At 37.8% G+C, this 24,173-nt stretch overlaps 2 protein-coding genes across 5 annotated transcripts in view; one reads left to right on the top strand and one right to left on the bottom strand.

The window, feature by feature from the left end:
* The first annotated feature begins 635 nt into the window (after nt 1-635).
* Nucleotides 636-24,173, top strand: part of Pi4KIIIalpha (phosphatidylinositol 4-kinase III alpha) — a 46,171-nt gene continuing 22,633 nt past the window's right edge. Inside the window, exons 1-17 of one of the 4 annotated variants that reach the window (XM_089734054.1) lie at nt 636-815; nt 3,081-3,291; nt 7,979-8,700; nt 8,785-8,898; nt 9,568-9,745; nt 11,114-11,167; nt 11,919-12,019; nt 12,469-12,619; nt 13,411-13,606; nt 14,375-14,485; nt 14,641-14,814; nt 15,318-15,528; nt 16,858-16,969; nt 18,233-18,244; nt 20,363-20,636; nt 22,625-22,726; nt 23,411-23,612. In XM_089734054.1, the coding sequence (XP_089590180.1) occupies nt 732-815; nt 3,081-3,291; nt 7,979-8,700; nt 8,785-8,898; nt 9,568-9,745; nt 11,114-11,167; nt 11,919-12,019; nt 12,469-12,619; nt 13,411-13,606; nt 14,375-14,485; nt 14,641-14,814; nt 15,318-15,528; nt 16,858-16,969; nt 18,233-18,244; nt 20,363-20,636; nt 22,625-22,726; nt 23,411-23,612 (3,009 nt within the window). In that variant the 5' untranslated portion in view covers nt 636-731. The remainder of the gene's footprint in view (nt 816-3,080; nt 3,292-7,978; nt 8,701-8,784; nt 8,899-9,567; nt 9,746-11,113; nt 11,168-11,918; nt 12,020-12,468; nt 12,620-13,410; nt 13,607-14,374; nt 14,486-14,640; nt 14,815-15,317; nt 15,529-16,857; nt 16,970-18,232; nt 18,245-20,362; nt 20,637-22,624; nt 22,727-23,410; nt 23,613-24,173) is intronic. The other 3 variants (XM_089734055.1, XM_028187612.2, XM_028187613.2) reach the window with 3 other exon arrangements.
* Nucleotides 4,063-6,732, bottom strand: LOC114252922 (uncharacterized). Its single transcript, XM_028187614.2, has 4 exons — nt 6,608-6,732; nt 6,510-6,531; nt 4,452-4,622; nt 4,063-4,201 (listed from the first exon to the last, which is right to left on the bottom strand). Exons 1-3 carry the CDS (start codon nt 6,707-6,709, stop codon nt 4,453-4,455), a joined length of 294 nt encoding a protein of 97 aa, XP_028043415.2. The 5' UTR covers nt 6,710-6,732; the 3' UTR covers nt 4,063-4,201; nt 4,452.

Consider the following 24,173-nt stretch of genomic DNA (forward strand, 5'->3'; position numbering starts at 1 on the left):
ACTGACATTTAAAATTTGATCCTATTAAAACTATTGTGATTCAGTCTGGGCATATACTCAAATCCTTTCATGTTTTCGTTTCATTATTGATGCTGGGATTTCTGAATGGCACAATGATTTTTATGTCCAAACTGAGATTTCGTATTGCACTTCACATGTTACACGTAATTAAATTCGGTTCAAGTAATGATTACCATAATTATTCACTAATTTTAATGAGCACATATTTCAAGGTAAGCTTTTTCACTTCAGGTTTGAAATGTTCAGACACGAAAATTACTAGAACTTAAGAATGTAATAGGTTTTATATAACACCTCCTGGAAAACGAGGCAAATTATCTTTTTAAATTTTAAGACCCAGCGATTTAGCCAGTAGCAACATTCAGTTATGTTCTCAGTGATAATATTTTTCAGCAAGATGTACTATCAGAAATTATAGTTCCGTGGTATGAAAAGATCCTGTTAATGTGTATTTAAGATATTTACCTTTTTTGACATATAATAGACAAAAATAATGTAATATTTATTCTATAATGTCTATGTCAATTCTACTTGTATTAACTTGCAATAAAATTTAAAATCTGTTTTTCTCAATCGATAACTTCATTAACACTTCGATAAGTTATGTCAAGCTCCGTGCCCAACACTAGTTGATCGGCTGATCCGTGTTCGATGGACGTATTTCTAAATATTTAGAAAATGATTATTAATTAAATTAAATAACCATAATCATGGACGAACACGAGTTTTTCACTCAAACTGTGCAACATTTAGCTCGCTGTTTGTCAAGCATAAATCCAACACCATGGGAAAAAGTGAGTATATAGTGATTTTAACGTTCACCATATTTTGTAATCTTGTTAGAGCACGAATTGAAAGATCATCACTAATCTCAACTACATTTCAAGGACTTCTAGTCTTTAACCATTAAAACTATATAGTAAATTCTTGAATGGAGGAACAGTTAAACTAAAAATCAATGATCTCATTATGACATAAGTATTGTTTTTATCCTCAGCTTACAGTACACACACAAATGAATCACAGGTGTTTACGTTTTGTTTTAACTGTTCTTAATATTCTCCTATAATCCCTAAATGTTTCGTTTCGAAGACCTTGAACAACTTTCAACTTATTTAATTTCAAAATGTGTCTAGGTAAAAAAAATTTTTTTTTTAATTATGTTAATTCAAATAAAGTTTGTTTGATTTTATGTATCTAAACACGTTTTTAGCCTGTATAAAGTAGAATATTACACATAAAAATAAATAATGTGATTATTATATTTTACAAAACTTTTAACATACATGATTGTAATTTTGGCTAATTTAGCCATTGTAAAATTGAAAAGTCATAGATGACAAAGCTGTAATAAAATATACTACATAATAAATAAAATAATAAACATACTAGTTAACATAAATTAAATAATAATTGTAAAAAATAGTAAAATACGTAATTTAAAAACATCTGCTGTTGAATATCTTAGCGAAACCTTAAGCAAAATATATTTATGCTTCTCGATTAGAATGTGAGTTGTATTGAAGTGAATTACTATCTATTGCTTAATTTATACCTTGAATATATATAGTATTTATAATTTTCGGCATAACTGATGCCGTCCTGTACATTAAAAGTTAATAAGATGTTTAGTTTTACTAGACAACAAACCACTGATTTGTATCTTTTTGTGTGTCGGCTCTTGTTTTTTTTTATTTTTTTTATTAGATAGACGATCTCACTGCCCACCTGGTGTGAAGTGGTTATCGGAGCTCATAGACATCTACAACATAAATGGCGCCACCCACATTGCGATATGAGTTCTAAGGTCTCAGTACAGTACAACAGCTGCCCCACTCTTCAAATCGAAATGCATTCTGCTTCACGGCAGAAATAGGCAGAATGTTGATACCTACCCATGTGGACTCACAAGACGTTCTACCACCAGTAATAAGGCAAATTATAATTTTGCGGATTTAATTTTTATTACATAATTTTATTGCTTAAACATTTGCTATGTATGTATTTCGTTAGTAAAATCGGTACTTCCCTGCGGGATCTGAATACCGTTGCATCGCTCGATACGAATGCACCGGGCGTCTTATCCTCTATTCCACGACAACTTTTAATTTGAGTGACATAAAAATATACTGAACTAGCTTAGATTGACCTTATTGTGGATACAAGTTAAGCTGTTAATGTTTTAAAAATCCATAAATAATATATTTTTCTACAATGCCCCAAGCTACAGATATAACAATAGTAGTAATGTTTTTTCAAATATAAATATAATTAAATAGAAGTCCTGTTTCAATTAAATAAAAATACACAATTTAACTCTATAAAACTGCAAAACCTTTACTAAGTTATAAATATGTTCTTATCAGCAGTAAAACTTAGAGCTATTAAAACAAATTGATATCTGAATTTTGTGATATTATGTAACCACATATTTTATGGGAATCAAAATGTATTTTGTATAAATCATAAATGTTTCAGTAACAAAGCATTGGCATTCAGAATAATAAATAATGGGTAATTCTAAGCTAAAAATATAAAAAGTAGGAAATATAAAATATAGTTGACTTGGAAGACATTCACCTAGATTTACTACCTCATGAACCTAAGTTTCAAAGTTAATCCTGGTTTAAATCCTAATACTGTTAGCGTGACTCATCAACTTGCTTGGCTTGGTAGAAGAAGCTGTTAATCCCTCATTCCCTCTGTTAAGTAGTGATGCATTCTAGCTCGAAAGGAAGGTAGCTATGAAAATTTGATCTCATGTAAGCTATTAACAAACAAACAACAAACAACAAATCAAAAAGATGACTCTTGCTCATGACTTAGTTTGACATAATAAAATACATAGTACCATTATTTACATTTAACATCACTTGTATCTTGTAATGGAGACAAGTGTTAATAGCAATATTGTTTTCTCGAGGATAGAAAACTGTCATAATTAAGTCAAACATATAATACCTATATTAGTTGTAATAACACCTGATATAATTGTAGTTCCTAATAGACAAAGACTGAAAATTGAAGGATTTACATAATTTAAAAATTTATATTCACAGGTAAATACTCTGTTTATGCTGTGCCCACAAGCCAGTTCATCCCTGGTTGTAACATCAAAGAGCCAAGAAGCATCCATAGCATTAGGATTGTACTTCCTACAGAGTGGCCTGCAGCACCAGGACAAACTCCTACCATACTTCTTGAAGGTTCTGAAAAGTCTAACAAATGCACAATTTGAGGAGCCACTGTACAGGACCAAAAATAAAGACCGTAAGTTTATTTTCAGATGGTATTGATTGAATGGTTTTTTATCATATTATAATAAGTATTATCTAACTTTTCCTAATCTAAAAATATAATAATAAACCCCAATACAGATATTCTCACTGAATATAATATTAGAAATCAATAGAATTAATTAAAATCGTGAATACTCATAAGGATTACCAACTAAAAAATAGCTCTGCATGTTTGTTCAGATTTAGGACATTTCGCTGCATATGGAATTATACAAATGTTGATCAGGCTATTGATTGTTGAAACGAATATTACGCCTTGGTGCATTAGTGTATTATTATTTTTTTTATGGCCCTTGTATTCATACGAGCGTACGGTCCACCTGATGGTGAGTGGTTACCGTCGCCCATGGACTTCAGCAATCCCAGGGGCAGAGCCAAGCCGCTACCTATCCCCTCACAGGGCACAATATCTCACCGTGCTGTGTAGTCTAGCTCTAATGGATAATTATTTTTCAATTTTTCATGATATATTAGAATATATAAGCCTATATAGGGCTACATAAGAACTATTTTTTAAAACAAATTAAAACAAAATTATAATATGAAACATTTAAAATACTTTTATTAATTCATGGACCACATATGACAGACTTATATTTAATAGTTATCTGGTTGCACTGTGTATTGTAGATATTAAACAACAAAGTATGTAGCATCTTATCTGTAGTTATTCTTTAAAATTCGTTACACACCAAGCATGTTGTGACAGTCTAGAAATTATTAATATAAGAAGTTTTTTAATACACTTAAAAATTTGTATAACAATAACATCTGGTTGGAATCAATAGTTTTTGGATATCATACATAATAAGAAATAATTCATGTACTCTTCGATTCTTCTTGTCATTGTTTGAAAACAGGATTCTATATTAGAGAAATATCTGAAAAATTAAAATACCTAAACTATTACTAAATACATACTTTCCTTCTTAACTAAAATTTAGAACAACTTAAATATCCAAAAATATGTATCATACTTTACTGAGAAAACATTCGCCCTGAGTTAAGGGCGTAAAGGAGTTAAGGGCCCCGTTAAGGGCCTCATCATTGATCTCGAATAAGAAAAAAGATACTCTGCCATTATGAAATGTAAGAATTCAGTAGGAAAAAATTATAAGACAGATTACCCACATTACTTTCCGAATCCATTGCTACTACCGGCTTCGCCGCCGCCTCCGGCTCCGGCATTAGCGCCGAATTGGAATCCAGCGCCACCTCCGGCTCCGGCGCCGGCATCAGAACCGGCACCGCCACCGGCATTGGCACCAAAACCAAAGCCTATACCGGCATTAGTTCCTCCTTCTATTAAGATTAAAAAATTTGCAAAAAGTACATAAAATATTAACTCTACACAGTCGAAAGTTCCGTATTAGCTTTTTTTTATTTTTTTTATTGCTTAGATGGGTGGACGAGCTCACAGCCCACCTAGTGTTAAGTGGTTACTGGAGCCCACAGACATCTACAACGTAAATGCGCCACCCACCTTGAGGTATAAGTTCTAAGGTCTCAGTATAGTTAAAACGGCTGCCCCAGCCTTCAAACCGAAACGCATTACTGCTTCACGGCAGAAATAGGCGGGGTGGTGGTACCTACCCGTGCGGATTCACAAGAGCTCCTACCACCAATATGGCTTCTCGTATAACACCTAATAATCATTTGGGAAGTAAAAAAGTGTTACGTGGCGTGATGGTAATTACATACCCGATCCTGTGGACCGAATTGTAAACAGTCGACGTCGCTCTAAACACGTCATTACCGATCCTACCGATCTATTAACGGTGCTTTTAGGTACCTCAAGCAGCGGTCACCGTCCTCGCCGAACCCGTCGCTTGCGGCGAAGGGCTCGACGAGTAAATTAACCCATCGACACAGCCCACTGAGACTCTCGCCGGATCTTCTCAGTGGGTCGCGTTTCCGATCCGGTGGTAGATTCTGCGAAGCACTGCTCTTGCTAGCACCGTGAGCTCACCTACACGTTAAAGAGAAACTGAATAGCCTCTCAAGCCTATCAGCATAGGGAGAAAAAAAAAGAGTCGTGATAAATAAATATTTTCGGTCATAAGCCCAATGAGCTACTGAAGCTTTATAAGCTCGCTATAAGAAGACTATCACAGTGCTATTCTATAATAGGTAATGTTTAAATGACGTTATAATATTTTCTTCGGTTTTCATATGAATTTTATTCATTTCATAGTTTAGCGTTTACTATTTTCTGAAGTTACGCAGAATACTTTACAGCTATTACACGCTACTACTATTACTAGCTATTACTATTGTGCATTTGAGTTTATTTATTAGATATTTGAATATAATAATATTAATGTTGATAAATAACACACAATACCTTAGTAGTTCATGAAAATTTTAAACTATTCGAAACGTTACACAGAATCAAATTAAAATGTATAATAAGCGCAAGATTAAACCGTGAAAGTGGTTTTAACTATATCTCATCACAAAGCGAATTAGACCATTATTTTAAGTTAACAAAAAGACAATAGTTAAAATTAAACAGTTTCAAATACAATCGGCAACGTTCTGAGGAACCGGATTAACATGAAGTTGAAAACCTGAGAACTTAAATTAAATTAATAAAAAAAAGAGTCGTAGTAAAACTAAGAGTATCATTTAAAACAGAGAACTAACGAGTCCATTCTAAGGGAGCTAAATATTCGAAAAAGGCTCTCTGCCGTCTGCCGGGAACGTATTATGAGCTTCTTCGGATACATCATGCGGTCTCCCAGACATGAATTAGAGAAGCTCATAATTGCGGGTCGCATAGAGGGCAAGCGCGCCGTGGGCAGAACACCAGCCAGGTGGTTAGATCTAGTAAGAGAAGCACTTGGTGGTAGTCTGTACCACGCTGTCCACGCCACCCGTGGTCGAACACAGTGGAAGAACGTCACATGTGGTCGCGATCCTCAGCAGTGAGGGAACGATATAGAAGAATTAAAACAGAAGCTCGCAGATTTCTCGGGGCTAGGTTGCGGTTTGGCTCTGATGACGTCATTCCTGACGTACAACCACAATCGGTTGGGTCATACGAGCGTACGATTTTTAAGGTTATTAAACTCTCGCCAAAAATTACAGAGTTAATTCAGTGAAACGGCGTGACTTTTTAAAAAGACAGCGGGTAAAATATTTAAAACAAAAGGTTGTAAAAAATGTATTTGTAAAGTTTAAACTTACCGGCGCCGCCCTGTTGTAAGCTCTGAAATAAAAATATAGCTTAGAATAAAAAAAAAGATTACAAGGAATCAGATTAAAATTCGAGAATAAAAACTTACACTCCCGACCATCATAACTACAAAAAAGATGATAGCAGTACTTTTGTACATCGTGAACCGAATAAATAGCGAGACTGGTGCTATACTGAACAGAATTTGCATGTTTTATATATTAAACGAGATTTATATCATGTAAATTATGATGATAATATAATTGTTTGATTGAAACATGAACGGAAGCTGTTTTTTTTTAAAAACACCAATTTTCAAATAATTAACAGGTATAGAGCATGGCCTAGGGCTGTGCCCCAATACGGATTTATTTTAAATAATACAAATATAGCATTTTTTAGGAAGATGTTAAAATAATCGATTTTTATATAAATCTATACACGGCATATCGTAAATTCATATTTACAATGTCGTCCTAAAGACATTTGGTCCTAATTTTAATATAAGGTTTATTCGCTAAGGTTTTCAATCATGTGAAAATTAAATTCAAAAAAAGCATGTGAAAATTAATTATTTTTAATCTGTAAGTAAACTGCTAATATTGATAAATTAAATACCTAATAACTAGGTTAACAGTGACGAAAGCACAAAAATTTACACCGAATGAGCTAAGACCCGTAAATTCTAACGATATTATGTCTCGTATTGTCGAAATTATAATTAAAAAATATGAACAATGGTTCGAATATAACACATTAATTAAAACGCTATACAATGCTGCTTATATTTATTCTTCTTACGCTATATGAGACCTTAGAACTTATATCTCAAGGTGGGTGGCGCATTTACGTTGTGGATGTCTATGGGCTCCACTTAACACCGGGTGGACGGTGAGCTCATCCACCCATCTGAGCAATAAAAAAAAAATTGCGAAGTACGTGTAAAATGATTTTTTCGCAGCTATTAAATAAAACAAAAAAATGATGTGATCACACTTACAATAGGTCGTTAGAATTTACATGTTTATTAATAACAGTAATTTAGTGTGATTTTAAATGGCGTTGTTACGAAAGTGAAAGTGAAAGTGTGCAAACTCATTTCATAAACGTGAATCAACTTAATGGTTGAACACAGACAATAATAGATAAATTACATTTTCTGTCTTATTATTGTGGGATCAACAGAAAAGAAAACAAAAGTATTTTCGTGCTATACTGGGGGTAGGACCTCCTGTGAGTCCGCGCGGGTAGGTACCACCGCCCCGCCTATTTCTGCCGTGAAGCACTAATGCGTTTCGGTCTGAAGGGTAGAGCAGCCGTTGTAACTATACTGAGATCTTAGAACTTATATCTCAAGGTGGGTGACGCATTTACGTTGTAGATGTATATGGGCTCCAGTAACCACTTAACACCAGGTGGGCTGTGAGCTCGTTCGCCCATCTAAGCAATAAAAAAATAAATAAATAAAAAACTTTTCCAGGTATACCGATGTCCGAAAAATTCAGCTTCTGTCTAAATACTCTGTTATCCGACGTGGCATCGAAACAGTCGTCTCTACGCGAAGAAATCCTAACAGCGCAAATTGATCTTATGTCGAATCTTACAAAGACCATAATCGATTGCTACGAAAGTCGCGACTTCGATACAGTATCAAAACTTCAGCTGTGCAAGAGCACGGTTCCCGTTCTCATCGGTCTGGCTAGATCCATGGGCAGGTATTCGACGGTCGATCCTCCGTTGCTTTGCCGATTGTTCCCGCAGCCCCCCAGTCCTGTGAAAACAAAGGAACCGGAGCCTAATTTCGAATACGCTACATTAGATAAGAAGAGAAAATTCAATCAATTCCGCCCCATTATACCTAGGTCCCTGTCTGGGAATTTGCACCTCAATAGCGACAGTATAGTGGAGAACGGCAGTGACACAATGGACAGTGGAGTCGGAACGCTAAAACGCGGCTCCCTGCACAGCTACAACTCGGTCCCCTACGACCCGACCACATATTTCTTCCACAAGTTCGGGTCTAGCTTTAATCAGTTTCCTTACATGAGATTTTCGGAGTCTCCCGAAAAGAGGAACAGTGTCCAATTTTATGTGACGTATCTGCAGTCTATATTGTCTCTGGCCAAAAAGCTGCTCACCAAAGACCTCTTGTCGTTCATCGACGAAGAGGCTGAAGATGTACATGCGTCGGGACAAATAAATGTAAGTGAATTGATGGATAATCTCCGCTTGAAAATATAACGTACGTTAAGGAAGAAAGAAATATTTAAATGAAATTCCTTTCAGGTGTTCCCTTATAAGTCATTCTCGGAAACATTAAATTTGGTAATGGTAACATTATTGAGGGAGTTATTGCAACACCAGAAGGACCTTCCAGGCCCCTTTACCAAAGACGTACAGGTAGGTTTTTTTTAAACTGTAGTATGTAAAAAAACCCTCAATACTTTTTTAGAGTTTTGGTAAATTAAAGTTTCATAAAATTTGTGAGAGTTAAGTACATTATGCAGTGTCACAAGTCAGAGTCAGTTGGAAATCACATTATTTTGGTATAAAACATATAGAGCACTGCTGCCCATTTTCCCATAAATGCCTTATCGCTTTTTTCGATAACTCACATTGTGGTGTTTATGGGGTTGTAACCATTTCTTTTTTTCCCTACCTATTTCCTTTTTTTATTTAATTTTTATTGCCCGAGCAGGCAGGTGAGCATACGGTACACTTGATGGTAAGTGGTTACCGTCGCTCATGGACGTTAGCAATGCCAGGGGCAGAGCCAAGCCGTTGCCTACCGCTTAATACTCTCGAAACACCATGGAGGGGACTTTATTCCAAAGCCGCATGGTACGTGGCAAATATGACCTCTGGAAACGCACCGTGGATGAATGCAGTGGCTCCAGCTAGTATGGATGAACTCTATCGTTCAACCTGATAGAATTAGAAAATACTAGCCATTACTAGAGCAGTGCTTCGCAGAATCTACCACCGGATCAGAATCGCGACCCACTGAGAAGACGCGGGCGATCATTTCACACCAACTTGTCTTGAAAAAAACCTGTTATCCCATTACAGGAATTCGTAAAATGTCTGTTCCTAAGCGGCCAGACTGAGTTGCAAAGTCGACACCACGACGCTTCCGAGAGAGAAGACAGGGAGAGTAACTACGCCACAGTAAACAAGTTCAAAGTTAACGTGATGGCTAATTCAGCTTGCGTAGATCTTCTGGTTTGGGCCATCGGAGATGAGACAGGTATGTTATGTATGCTATTTGCCAGTTCTCTCTATTTTGCACCAGATATTCCATGGGGAGTGCTCTGAGCAATTGTTCACTGGTTGTTTATTACCATCGCACCAGAGCTGGGATTATCCGGACCACTGGTCGACTAGTGGGGTGACTGCTGGTAAGGAGTCTTGTGAGACCGCACGGGTAAATCTCCCTATTTCTGCCGCGAAGCAGTAAAGCGTTCCATTTTAAAAGGTAGTCGGAAGTAGTCTCAAGGTGGGTGGCGGATTTTATGTCTATGAGCCCCGGTAACCTCTTAACACCAAGTGGGTCGTAAGTTCTTTCACCTGTCTAAGCTATAAAATATACAAGCATTGCGTTCATCCACAAGACCTTTCCTTTGGAATGATGAATCCCTCCTTGATGTTTCCCGAGCGCTATGACATGTTCCACTGCAAAAAAAAGTCTGTTTTACTGAGAGTACTCAGCGGTAGTCAGCGGCTTGGCTGTCTATATATGTATATAATATGTCTTCATACATATATCATGGGACGGTTATCATCGTGGCTATCATGATATGTCATGATATGTAATTAGTGTCACCAGTGATCCATAGATCATTAAGACACTAATTTCCTGTCGTGTACGACTCAAATACTCAAGCTTGAGTTTTGATGGGTTTTTAAAATTGTGTTTTATGTACATCAGGGCAAGGGTCAGTTTTAATTCCTAATCAGAATCTCTTTGAAAGTTATTTGATTATCGGTGTCTTGTACCTACTCGGTAGCGTCTCGTATGTGTTTCCAGGGCGGACAACACAGGAGAAATTTCTTATATAATTATTAAATATATATATTTTTTAGGGATTTTATGATCTGGTAACTAAGACCTTTGAGTCATGTCTTATTTTAATTTATATTCTTATTTTCATTAAAAAATGATAATATGGAGCGAAATGAAATGAAATGAAGATGATTAATTTGAGACATTAATCAACTGGATGAAATGAAATGAAATGAGATGAGATGATATGGGATGAAATATAATCTCAGTAAAATGGTCGTAATTTACTGAGATTTTTTTCAGTAGCCATTTTGGAGGATCTCGAGAAGCTACGTCCAGATGCTTTGTTTCATTTTCCCACATTTGTGCACTTTCACAGATATTAAACACTTATTAAACCACCGTTATTACAGATTTAAACCTGAAGAAACACTAAATAGACAAAATAAAACAAATCACACCACTTCACTCCTCGCGTTCCCGCCATAAAGTCTTCTAATATATAATATTCGTATTGTCTATAGCCTATTAAAATTGTCATTATCTTTCCGTTCATTCAAATTAAATTATTTCTATAAACTAATGTGCATTTCGTATAATTTTCGATTTCAGTTGATGCAGAATTTAACGTGCCAGCACTTATAAATGCCCTAACAATCTTAATAGGTACACTCGTTTGTGTGTGAGTGAATTGGTTTAACAAAAGATTTTAAGTGATAACAACGATAAAAATATATTTTACTGCCACAAATCGATTTCGTGTCAAAACGATTTTCAGAATTAGTGTTGCCAACACACAAAAAAATATGTTGCCAACATAAAAAAGTGATGCTTTCGATCATTGATTGGCATGATGATGTTATTAAAATATTTGTGTCCCATGACTGACTAACAGTAAAACAGCAGATGTATATGCTCTGTATGATTTCAATGATTAATAAATGTAATCTAAAACAAAATTTAGAATATAAATTGTATATGTGTGTGTAGAAATTTAAAGAAAATACGTAACATTTTTTTTTTCAATTAATAAATTGCTTCATGACTTTTTATATCAAGGAAGATTATCCACCCTTCCATACAAATATTATGAATGGGAAATTGTGTTGTTTGTTTGTGTGTTTGTTTATTCTTCTTTCATGTCGAAACGAATCAACCGATTGACATGATTTTTTTAAATAGTTATAGCTCAGGAGAGTGACACAGATTATCTTTCATGCCGAAAAACTCATTTCCATGGGAAACTACACTGACATTTCTAATTGATCACGCGGGTGAAACAGTAGCTACCTAGTGCTAGTTTCTGTGTTCTTGTATTTAATAAACCGAAGGATAAAATTCCTCATAAATATTTTGATGTCAAAAAATTTATTAATTTTTAATATAGAATAACTATATTTAATAGTGATGTTCTCAGGAGCCGATTCACTCTGCGGGCGTTTGACAGAGAAAATCAATTCTAATCACAATCACAAATTGATATTAGCTCACATGCCTCTACTGATGGTCTGTCTTGAAGTAAGTACAAAATTTATAAATAAAAATGAAATCATAAAAACTTGATTTTCTAACTAATAAATTTTCCGGAATAATTAATCAGAATTAATGATATTGATTGATGATTATTGATAATTATGTATAGGGGCATTATTGGTTTTATTTATTGAAATATAATTGTTTTCTTATACCGACGGGAGAAAGCGAAAATTTCGTAATTTGCATTTTGGACTAAATCACTTATTACCCATATTATATTATTATATTTAAGGCTCTGAGGTAAAGTTGGGCTTTTCAAGTTAGGACAATTCCGCTTTCTTCCGTCGATATGTATATTAATTTTTTTTATATTTTTTTATGCCATTTTCCATATGCACTGAAACCAAAAGTGCATCCTTTTAATTAGTTCTCTCTTAATTTATTAAATGCACGTATATTTTACTATTTTAATATACGTTTATTTTTTTCAGGGTCTGGGGAAGTTGGCTACGAAATTCCCGACGATAGCGAACACCTCGATATACTGCCTAAGAGATTTCCTGGTCACACCCTCGCCGATACTGTTCAAGTTGCACAAACTCGAACTCGAGAAAACCGGGAAAGAGCACATGAAAGTCACCCGTGAGTCAATAACATTAGATTAAAGTACACCGTAAAAGCTTTTTGTAGGTATTGATCTATATTATGCTGAGTTCACTCACAACGTACTTAAGTACATTCATGGGTCAACCACATTGACATGTGAAGTCGTGAGGTTGAAGTGTTAATTGTGCTCTATGACGGATGCTCTTGACTCAATGGCGATTGCATGCAGCAGAGATGCGAATGTTGCAATGGATGTGTGGAGTAACGAGAATGGATAGAATACGGAATGAATATGTTAGAGGAAGTCTGAAAGTGGCACCTGTGACAGAGAAGCTGAGAAGTGCGCGTTCGGGATGGTATGGACATGTGATGGGACGAAATGAAAATGAAGTTTGGTTATTTGCCACATACTTCTTCTCAGTTAGTCTCGATCTTTTATACTGCAACTAAATAAATAAAAAGTAGGGGAGCAAGGGGAGATCGGAATGTTACCTTCACCGACCCTATTGTCAACCCCACCTGCACGCGCCGGATGGCGGCGGCGACCAACAGGTTGCCGTGGTCCTCCCTGATAGAGAACGGACGGGGCAATGGCGACCGAGCAATGGCGGTATAACCATACACACCCGTCAGGACAACCTGTACGGAAGAGGCGTCAGAAACCTTGGGGATCAAATACCAACTAAAATGCTGGTGCAGAAGGCAACGGGAATCCACTGCACTAATTTCCCACGAGAGTCATGAGCAGGTCGTATCCGACTGATGCATGACCACGACCACTCTATCAAGAGTGTACGAATAGGAAATAAAAAAATATGATATTACAGTTCAGGGCAAAGAGCTGCAGGGTCTAACGGAGTCTGGGGTCCCGGTCAAGTCGACGCCGTTCGAGAAGCTTCGGGACGCGGCCATCGAGAACCTGTGCGTGGCGCTGGAGGCGGCGCTCACCGTGGACCCGTACTGCGTGCCCGCGCTGGTTGGCTCCGTCAGCAACCGGCTGTTCACCGCGGAGACCAGCGACAGGTACATGACCACACTCATCAATATAGTACACTCGAAGCTTACTGGTGGTAGGACCTCTTGTGAGTCCGCGCGGGTAGGTACCAACTTCTGCCGTGAAGCAGTAATGGGTTTCGGTTTGAAGGGTGGGGCAGCCGTTGTAACTATACTGAGTCCTTAGAACACATATCTCAAAGTGGGAGGCATTTACGTTGTAGATGTATATGAGCTCCAGTAAACACCTAAAACCTGGTGGGTGTAAGCTCGTCTACCCATCTATGCAATAAAAAATAAATAAATAAAAAGTAAGTACACCAATCAGATGTACTGCCCATGGCTTGTTATTTTTATGATATTTTCAATTACTTACTGGTGGTAGGACCACTTGTGAGTCCGCGCGGGTAGGTACCACCGCTCTGCCTATTTCTGCCGTAAAGCAGTAATGCGTTTCGGTTTGAAGGGTGGGGCAGCCGTTGTAACTATACTGAGACCTTAGAACTTTTATCTCAAGGTGGGTGGCGCGTCTACGTTGTAGATGTCTATGGGCTCCAGTAACCACTTAACACCAGGTGGGCTGTGAGCTCGTCCATCCATCTAAGCAATAAATAAATAAATAAAGTCATTTCGATATATATTTCCACTATTTGATAATAGATGGCGTTACACTTCTCGAGCGTTCTCGATATTACAAGTTCTTTGGATGTTCGTTTCTGCTATTTGATGACAGATGGCGTTATTATTACCGGCGTAACAATATTGTAAATAATGTTATTTACTATGTTTTATTCGCAGTGAATCGTCGTTGATAAGCACCAACATAGTGATAATGTTGGGGCACGTGGCGGTCGCGTTAAAGGACACGCCCAAAACGAGCGACACAATACTTCAATTCTTTCAACAGAGGTGAGAATACGACCGATAGAAAGACAATTGTTTATTTATCGTATTGTCAAAGATAACTTGTTAAATGTAAATCTTGTTTGTAGAATGGTAGAAAGAATCGTCAAGGGTCTATTCAAAAATAGTTCGTATGGATTTTTAGGACACTTTGGTTTCAGATTATGTCGTGCCCCGTCATCATTAGACACTCTCATCGTGGACCAATTGGGTTGCATGGCCTTAGCCAGCCCCGAGGGTCCAGCACACGACGAAATCATGAGAATGTTCACTGTAATTACAGTGGAAGCTGCCAGTGCGGTATATCATCACACCGACGACAGGAAACAATACAGGTTTAAATTTATTATATATTTATTTATTGCTTTAATGTTAGAGTTAAAGAATGCTATTTAAAAAGTATATTTTTTTATTCTGGTTGGGTGTAAGAGTTCATGGTTCACCTGGTGTAGTTATCAGAAAATAACGACAAGAATAGTAAATTCAAATTATCGAATGTAAATTGAAAGATTTGAGTTTCAAATAAAACAATTTTCAATACTCTAACGATGAAGTCGGATCCATAAGATTTTTCATTTCGTAATAACGTTGCTTAGATCTACAAATTGCAATCGTTTCGAAGTTCATTTATATATCAAAATGAATTCTTTGACGTTTCCAAAATTCCATATAATATGTAGTGTCATTTTTAATCAAATAAATAAATCATTCATTCATTACATCCGTTCATCACATTCATTCATTACATTCATTCATTACATTCATTCATTACATTCATTCATTACATTCATTCATTACAGTCATCTGTTGTAAATTGTGTATTGTGCACATTCGGCAGGCACGTGTCGGGCGCGGTGCTGAACGCGCTCGCGAACATAGCGGCGAACGTTCGCGGCACGAACGTCCGGCTGGAGCTGCTGACGCGGCTGCTGGAGCTGTTCGTGCAGCTCGGGCTGGGCGGGGAGCGCGCCACGGACCGCTCGCCCGCGCCCGTGCTCAAGGCGTCCGGCAGCGCGGGCAACCTCGGCGTGCTCATACCCGTCATAGCGGTCAGTCAACACGGGCTCTAGTTCGAAGGGTGGGGGGAGGGGAGGGGTAGCCATCATATAACTGTAGGATTGGTAAGAACGGACCGTATGAAAAGAGTGTGAAATAGAGCGTTAAGGTGTAAGCGAGAAAGTAAATTAACTCCCAGACATAGCCCACTAAATTTCTCGCCGGATCTTCTCAGTGGGTCGCGTTTCCGATCCGGTGGTAGATTCTGCGAAGCACGGCTCTTCCTAGGGTTCTTATTAGCAACATCGTGAGGTTTGGGTCCCGTGAGTTCACTTACTAGCTCGATGAATCTAGGTTACTAGAATAGGTAGGAAAAAAATTGTCTGTTCGAAAGGGGGGAGGGGGTAGCCGTCATACTACATAACTGTAGGATTGGTAAGAATGGAACGTATGAAAAGAGTGTGGAACGGAGTGTTAAGGTGTGAGTGAGAGAGAATGATAAGAAAGGGAAAAGAGCATGACAGACAGAATGACAAAGAAAAGGGATGATGACGAAGACGGTTAAATGAGCAAGGCGTAAAAGGTGTCAGTTGATTTTAGAAAAGAAGAATAAAAGTGTAACAGTGGAGTAGTTTAATTTTATGCCCCACGATTCCAATTCTACGTAACTGAGACTTAGAATTCATGTCTCAAAGCGGATGGTGGCGTTAACGTTGTTGATGTCAATGAGCTCCGGTAAACACTTAACACAAGGCGGACCATGAGTTCGTTCACCCGTTTAAACAAAAAAAAACTCATTGACGGCTTGAAATTCATCGATCACCTTGAAAAATGTTAATTAAATTGGAAAATCTACTAAGACTTTAACACGCGGTTATTCACTTGAGCTTTATCTATCTATCGATAATAATGGAGTCTTTTAATAGACTCTCTGACGCACTGATTGACTTGAAAATTCGCATACGTATCAATCGTTTTTTTTAATTGTTCTTATAGGAAGACGAGCACAGATTCCACTTGATGGTGAGTGGGTACCTTCGCTCATGGACGTAAGCAATACCAGGGACAGCCAAGCCGCTGTATCCCCCTGAAATAGTACCTGAGATAGTTGTATCTATACTAATATATAAATCTACAGTGGTTTTTACGGATGTTCCGTTATAACTACTGAACCGTGCATCCGATTGACTTGAAACTTGGTATCCATGTAGAAAATACATGTACTTAATATTTATATGAGTGTTGGACTCCGTACACCAGTTACGGAGGCGTTAATGATGAGAATATTTGTGGGGATGAGAAATAATAATATGAATTTTAAATGCCCAACGAAGCGCACGGGTACAGCTAGTACAATAAACGTCAATATTTTTGTATCGCAGGTTCTAGTGAAGAGACTCCCACCGATCAAGAACCCGAAACCGAGATTGCACAAGCTGTTCAAAGACTTCTGGCTGTACTGCGTCGTGATGGGATTCACTGCGGCGGAATCAGGTGGCTATCATTCGTTTTTCTCCAACGTTTAATCAGATACAGATTTTAATGAATTTTATCAATCACTCTCAAATGATAATCGATTTCAATTTCGTTGATAAGTAAACGCATCGAGCTATTATCGGTAGTCAGATGTATTGTTTATAAAATTAGAAGAGATTAACTATACTGAGGCCTTAGAACTCATATCTAATGATGGGTGGCAGCATTTACTTTGTAGATGTCTATGGGCTCCAGTAACCACTTAACATTAGGTGGGCCGTGAGATCTATGCAATAAAAAATAATAATCGAAGAACTTGTCGATTCGAAATCGATTTTAAAAAGTCGTTGATTAATATCGATTAATAAATTCAATTATCGAATGAAATGTATTGGATTCGTTGCTTGAGTAGGTAGCGAATAATATGATTTGATGCGTTCACTTTTAGAACTACCCTCAATTTATTACTGCACTTTGCTCTGGTACTATTATGTATGGCAACCTTTCTCAAATATTTTTAACAGTTTTCCTATTAAAAAAGTAAAACTGGAAAGAGGTTCGGAAAATTGAAAAAATCATATTTAATGCTTTGATAAAGCAAGACCTTTCTTACGTGGGATGTACTTTTTTATCGTCAGTTAATTTGAAGATCTTTGCTTATGATTTAAGTATTATTCATGTAGTTGGGCTGACTTCCAATTGGCTATCAGATCGCAGACATACATCACTATTGCTGTTATGATAATATTGTAATTTGGAATTCGTGGCTGGCTCAAACCAGGTGGACAATGAGCTTTTAGCTGTCATAAAGAAAGCTATTTAAAAATTCATTCATCAGCCGTTTTCGATCTTGGAGGTTTTGAAATTGCTGAAAATCGAATATAGATAACAGAACTTTATATGAACTTGCGGACCCGACAGACGTTGTCCTGTGAATGCATACACAAAATTTTATTCAAGTCGATCCAGCCGTTTAGTTGCAGTATAGATAAATAACGTAGGTACCGACTGCAACGCCATCTGCCGGGCTGATTTGTGAATCTAAGCTATATAGGGCGCCAACCAAACGCAAAAAAAAACATCATTCAAATCGATCAAGCCGTTTACGAGGAGTTCAATTTATATTCTAAGCGGTCATGAACGAAAATTTTAATCTGATTCCGGAACTAAAATATTTGAGAAACGATGCCCATTAAACTATGTACTTATTAAAACTGCCCTCTTATATATATGAGTTTATTTAAACGTCTCATTGTCTCTTCTCTATGGCAACGCCTTTAGTTATGCGAAAGCGTGAGTAAAAATGCTTGTAGAAATGTATATATTTTGATGACTTAGAAGTATGATGTTTGGATTTCACGTTTCCTTGATAATAGTTGATATCTCTCGTGTATGGCTCTGTGTTTTCTCTGATATTGTTTTTTCCCATTTGCTGGTAGCTTAAAAGGCCGACACTGGCCCTAGCAAGGGCAGTGCTTCGCCGAATCTACCACCGGATCGGAATCGCGATCCTTTGAGAAAATCGGTCGAGACACTCAGTGCGAGTGAGATATACTTTAAACTAGCTAAAGAAAGCGAAATAAGCATTAAATATACATTAAAATTTCGGCTAAAAGCACAGTTTACTTAGGTACTTTAATCTGTAATATTCTCAATAATATTAATATAATAGATATAATAAATACAGCGCCATAGATGTGATCTATATCTATAAACAGGCCTTGAGAGCACTAAACTATCATTATTATTCGTTAATGAAAAAATAGCGTGTTTCGTTTTCCAATATAAAATAAAAAATTTAATGAAAAGTATTTCGAGGGGTGAAAGGCTATTTGGTGTAAGCGACATTTCGCTTAATACGCGACATTTATCTTTGTAATTAAAGGTACAGTAGTATTTGATATTAGCATCACCAATCCGGTATTTTTAATTGAACTTCAATTGAGGCCGTCAGCGCAAAAGTGGCTTTTTTTTTTAACGCTGGGGAATCCATTTACGGATACCCGGTCCGGGGGGGTAACGAACCAGGTTATGTCGGACTCCGGCGCCTCCTGAGAGGAAGAGGGGGACGAGGAGGGCCAAGGTTCTCCACCTCCCCGAATTCCTCGCAGGAGACTACGCCTTGAAAAAGGCGCGCGAGGCGCTCGCCCCGCAAAACCAACTACCGACTAAACCCCATCGAGCTCCACCATACTGGTTACAACAGACTTACGGTACCGCAGTGCGCGCCGAAAGTCTACCTTCGCCGGTACCCGTCCTGACGATAAGACGAGATTTCATCTCCGGGAATATCCGGAAGGACGTCGTCTCGGGAGACACACCGAGGGTGAGCAGGAGCTTCCCGCCCGCGCCGCCCACCCCGCCTTCTGCGTTGAGGTGTTGAAGAGGGATCCCACTCCCTTTCGCGCTCTTCAGCCTCACGGGTTGCCATTACCAGGTCACAAAACCTGGCCATGGCCTCCCACGAGCTCTGATCTTCTAACATGCGGGCGACGACAGCCCGCAGGGAGAGGTCTCTCCCCAGCACTGCGACGAGATCTCGCCGCGAGTGCTCCCTACGCGGGAACGTTTCGAGCGCGTGCTGTGCGTCATCGTCCGGATGCCCGCATTGGTGGTAACCCGCAAAAGTGGCCTGAGCTTACCATAGTTATTATGGAGCAATGAGGTTTAAGTTTTCATGAATTTGAATTTGAGTAGGCAAAAAAAAAACAATACGCGCAAAAATAATGTTTACAAAGCCATCTGTTATCTATGGGTGAAACTATGGATAGGCCGGTTTTGCATCAAAATTGATTATTTTTAAATAAGTAACAATATACCATAATTTTAAGCATGATTATGAAAATTTGTGGGTTAATCCACTAATTTTTTTGCGATGATATTTTTTTCAAATTTTAAACTTTAAATGGCTTTCCTGTGTAATGTTGCAAAAGCCTTTCACCCCTCGATTTAGTGTTTGATCTAATTTTTGTAACGATACGCTTCTAGGCAGTAAAATTAGTAAAACGCATCTCTGTGTGTTTAATTTTCAATAGGTGTTTAATGAAAATGCTTTTTTTGAATGGTTTCTCGATTGTGTGCGGTGTTTCTTTTACGAGATTTTCGTGTGAATTTAGAGAACTTTAGTTGTTGTTGTTGTTTTGTTTAGTTAAAAGAAACGATTTAAAACGTGCTAACTTTATAACAGGACACCATAACGCTAAATAACATAGAGCTTTCCTCGAGATCTTCTTTCGACTAAATTTATTTAAAATTTTAATTAAAAGCAAATTTTTAATAATTTTTACCTTCAGCAAATCTTAAACGGTCCCATGAAAGGTTATAAAGCTTGATTAATGAGTGAATTTATAAAACACAGAAGCGGATCACACGTCAAATTAATATCAATGTTTCTCGATGAAAACCTCACAGGTCTATGGCCGCAGGAGTGGTACACGGGCGTGAAAGAGATAGCCGTCAAATCACCTTACCTTGTCTCGCAGACGTCGTTACGTTCGGAAATGCGGGAGTTGCAGTACACTTCGGCGGTAAGGAACGACTCGGTGTCGATAAACGAACTACAAGAATTGAAGACTCAGATATTGAACTTGCTAGAGCACGCGGCTGACATAACGGTCATAGTGAACAAATTGAGTTTCGCGCCATGCATGTACATACTGAGCGTCTATTGGCTGGAAACATTGAGGTGAGTAAGTATAGAAAATCATCTTTTTTTTTATTTACTAAAAATGACAGTGTGCTTAGTCCGAGTTTATTGATTTATTTAAAAAAATTACTGCCACATCACAAACATTTAATATTGAAAATAACATTTTATGGCCTGATGATGCATGTGACAATAATGGCGTACATAACATTGGCAATTCATCGGCTCGAAGATGGAATACTATAATTAAAGAAAAAAAGGGTGCGTGTACTTATGTACGCGCGTAAGAAGTTATACTTTATTTTTATAAAATTTATTTCATATTTTTTTTAAATATTAAATAATTAATAATTAATATTTAACGTTAGTAATTTAATAATATTTAGTATGAATTATATTCTACTAGCGACCCGCCCTCGTTTCGCTTCGGAAACATTAAAACACACATGAAACCAAAAAAATAAAATAAAAAAAAATTAAAAAAAAAGTAGCCTATGTTCATCAGGGACAATGTCGGCTTCTAATGGAAAAAGAATTTTTCAAATCGGTCCAGTAGTTTCGGAGCCTATTCGAAACAAACAAACAAACAAATCTTTCCTCTTTATAATATTATTAGTATAGATAATAATTTTGTCATTTATATTACTAAATAGTACATACGGATAGTTAACCTCAATTGTATTGGAGCACTTGTGGGCAACTTCATTTCTGTTAATTTTGTGTCACGGTGCGCGCGCATCGTAAAATTTCACTCTCATCAATTTTTCATAACGCGCCTAAAGAAGTATAACTTCAAAAGATTAATAAATGAAAACATTTATTATCGTTCTCGATACAGCAATAGTTAATTCAATCTGTATGCAGTTGGAACAGCGCCCCTAGCGGCAAACGTAGGCAAACGTTCCAACTCCATACAAATTTGAGTTAACTTTTACGCCATCGAGAACGTTAAAAAACTCTCACTAAGCACACAGTACAGATACACTAATGCAGGTTATTTTGGATAGGTAAACAAAAACCCAAACAAATTTCCATTATTAACACAACGAATTAGTAGATAGCGAACTAAATTTAATGACTTAAAATTTACAAAAACATATTAAAGTAAAACAATAAAAATCAATACTAATACTAAAAATCGGATTTTACAATATATTCTGTATTAATTCTAACTGTCTCACCTTACTGGAACCCATGACTGCATCGTGGCAGAAACAGAATCTATTAATTCATATTATTCCGCGCTGGAACGGTGATGAATGAAATTATCTTCCACCGAAAAACAAATTGAAATCAATTAACGGCTGTCTGGTGTAGTGGTAAGTGACATGGTCACTACACAAGGGGGTCGCGGGTTCGAATCCCGCCAAGGGAAGATATTAGTATGAGAAATATAAATGTCTTTCCAGGGTTATGGGTGTATATTAAATATACGTATGTGTATAATAAAAATATTATATTTATTTCCGTTATCTGGTACTTGTTAGCACGGGACTAGTTAACGTGGCGTGAAAAAAAAAAAAATTATTATAATACTTAACGTAGAATTCACTTTGTTCCACGTCACGTCGGATTCTCCCGATCCACTAACGGTGTTTTTAGGTACCTCAAGCACCGGTCATCGTTCTCGTCGAACCCGTCGCTTGCGACGAAGGGCTCGACGAGTAAATTAACCAACAGACACATCCCACTGAGTTCCTCGACGGATCTTCTTAGTGGGTTGCGTTTCTGGTAGATTTCCGATGGTAGATTCTGCGAAGCACGGATCTTGCTAGGGTTCGTGTTAGCAACGTCGTCAGGTTTGAGCCCAGTGAGCTCACCTACTATTTAAGGTTACGCTGAAATAGCCTCTCAAGGCTATCAGCTTAGGTAGGAAAAAAAAATCACTTTCTAAAAATGTCTTTGCAACGCTTGTATAGTCCAGAACATTTTCGGTAATACAAGTCGTTTAGATATCCGCTTTCGTTCGATGGCAATAGATGGCGTTACTCTTACCGGCATAACAATAAATATTTATGTATTTTCAGGGTGTGTAATTCACCGGAGCCCAGCTTACAACCGATCATAGAATATTTAAGTGATACAACTTTACAAAAGGATAAGGCTGGCATGTGGCAGTGCGTAGCGAGGTATGCCACTACTTCTGTGCTTAGATAGAATTAGATAAACATTTTCTATATTTGTATAGATTCTGGCGTCTTCTTGTTTAGTGTTGACACTGAATTCCCAGTCGGTGATATGATTATGACGATTTGAGAATTGCCCCTACAGGCCTACTAGTAAAAATACATTTTGATATTGATTGCGGCAGTAACGTGACGTCGTCGTGGCCTAAAGGATAAGACGTCCGGTGCATTCGTATGTAGCGATGCACCGGTGTTCGAATCCCGCGGGCGGGTACCAATTTTTCTAATAAAATACGTACTTAACAAATGTTCACGATTGACTTCCACGGTGAAGGAATAACATCGTGTAATAAAAATCATATCCGCAAAATTATAATTTGCGTAATTACTGGTGGTAGAACGTCTTGTGAGTCCGCAGGGGTAGGTACCACCACCCTGCCTATTTCTGCCGTGAAGCAGTAACGCGTTTCGGTTTGAAGGGTGGGGCAGCCGTTGTAACTATACTGAGACCTTAGAACTCATATCTCAGGGTGGGTGGCGGCATCTACGTTGTAAATGTCTATTAGCTTCGCTAACCATTTAACACCAGGTTCGTGAGCTCGTTCACCCAATTATGCAAAAGTTGTTTAAGTGGGGGTGGGGTGTTCCGGTTTCGCGTGTGTAATGTGATGCTGTCGTCGACTTCAGTGTCGGCGACAAGGTGTTCCAGAAGTTTCTCGACGTGATGTCGCAGAAGGTGAAGGACGACTCCCGCGAGCGCGAGCTGGAGGGCCACGCCCAGTTCCTGCTGGTCAACTTCAACCACATCCACAAACAGATCCGGCGCGTCGCCGACCAGTGGCTCGCCAGGCTCGTTGACAGATTCCCGCATCTGTTGTGGAATTGTCGGGTGAGTCGATGTTTTTTTTTATTGCTTAGATGAGTGGACGAGCTCACAGCCCACCTGGTGTTAAGTGGGTACTGGAGCCCATAGACGTCCACAACGTAAATGCGCCACCCACCTTGAGATATAATTTCTAAGGTCTCAAGTATAGTTACAACGGCTGCCCCGCCCTTCAAACCGAAACGCGTTACTGCTTCACGGCAGAAATAGGCGGGGTGGTGGTACCTACCCGCGCGGACTTACAAGAGGTCCTACCACCAGTAAAGTCAACCAGTCTTTTGTTTTGTTGATGAAAGTTTTACCTTAGTCCTCAAAAGGTCGTTACGAAAACGATTGAGTATGAATAAATCAGCGCGTGATGTGAATTGAGAGATTTTATGCATAATACAAGAAGTATCGTCTCGAATCGATAAACACTCTTATTTTCGATTCAAAGTCGGCTATTAAAAAAGACGGAAATTTAAGACAAAGATAAAAAATTATCGATGGGTAAAACACGGAACATTTATGTTTGTAATTAAAGGTTTGTTTTATTTTGTATTAGCATCAACAGATCGAAGTTTTTAA

This window comes from Bombyx mandarina, chromosome 16, assembly GCF_030267445.1.
Source record: "Bombyx mandarina strain Sakado chromosome 16, ASM3026744v2".
Classification (NCBI taxonomy): Eukaryota; Metazoa; Arthropoda; class Insecta; order Lepidoptera; family Bombycidae; genus Bombyx; species Bombyx mandarina.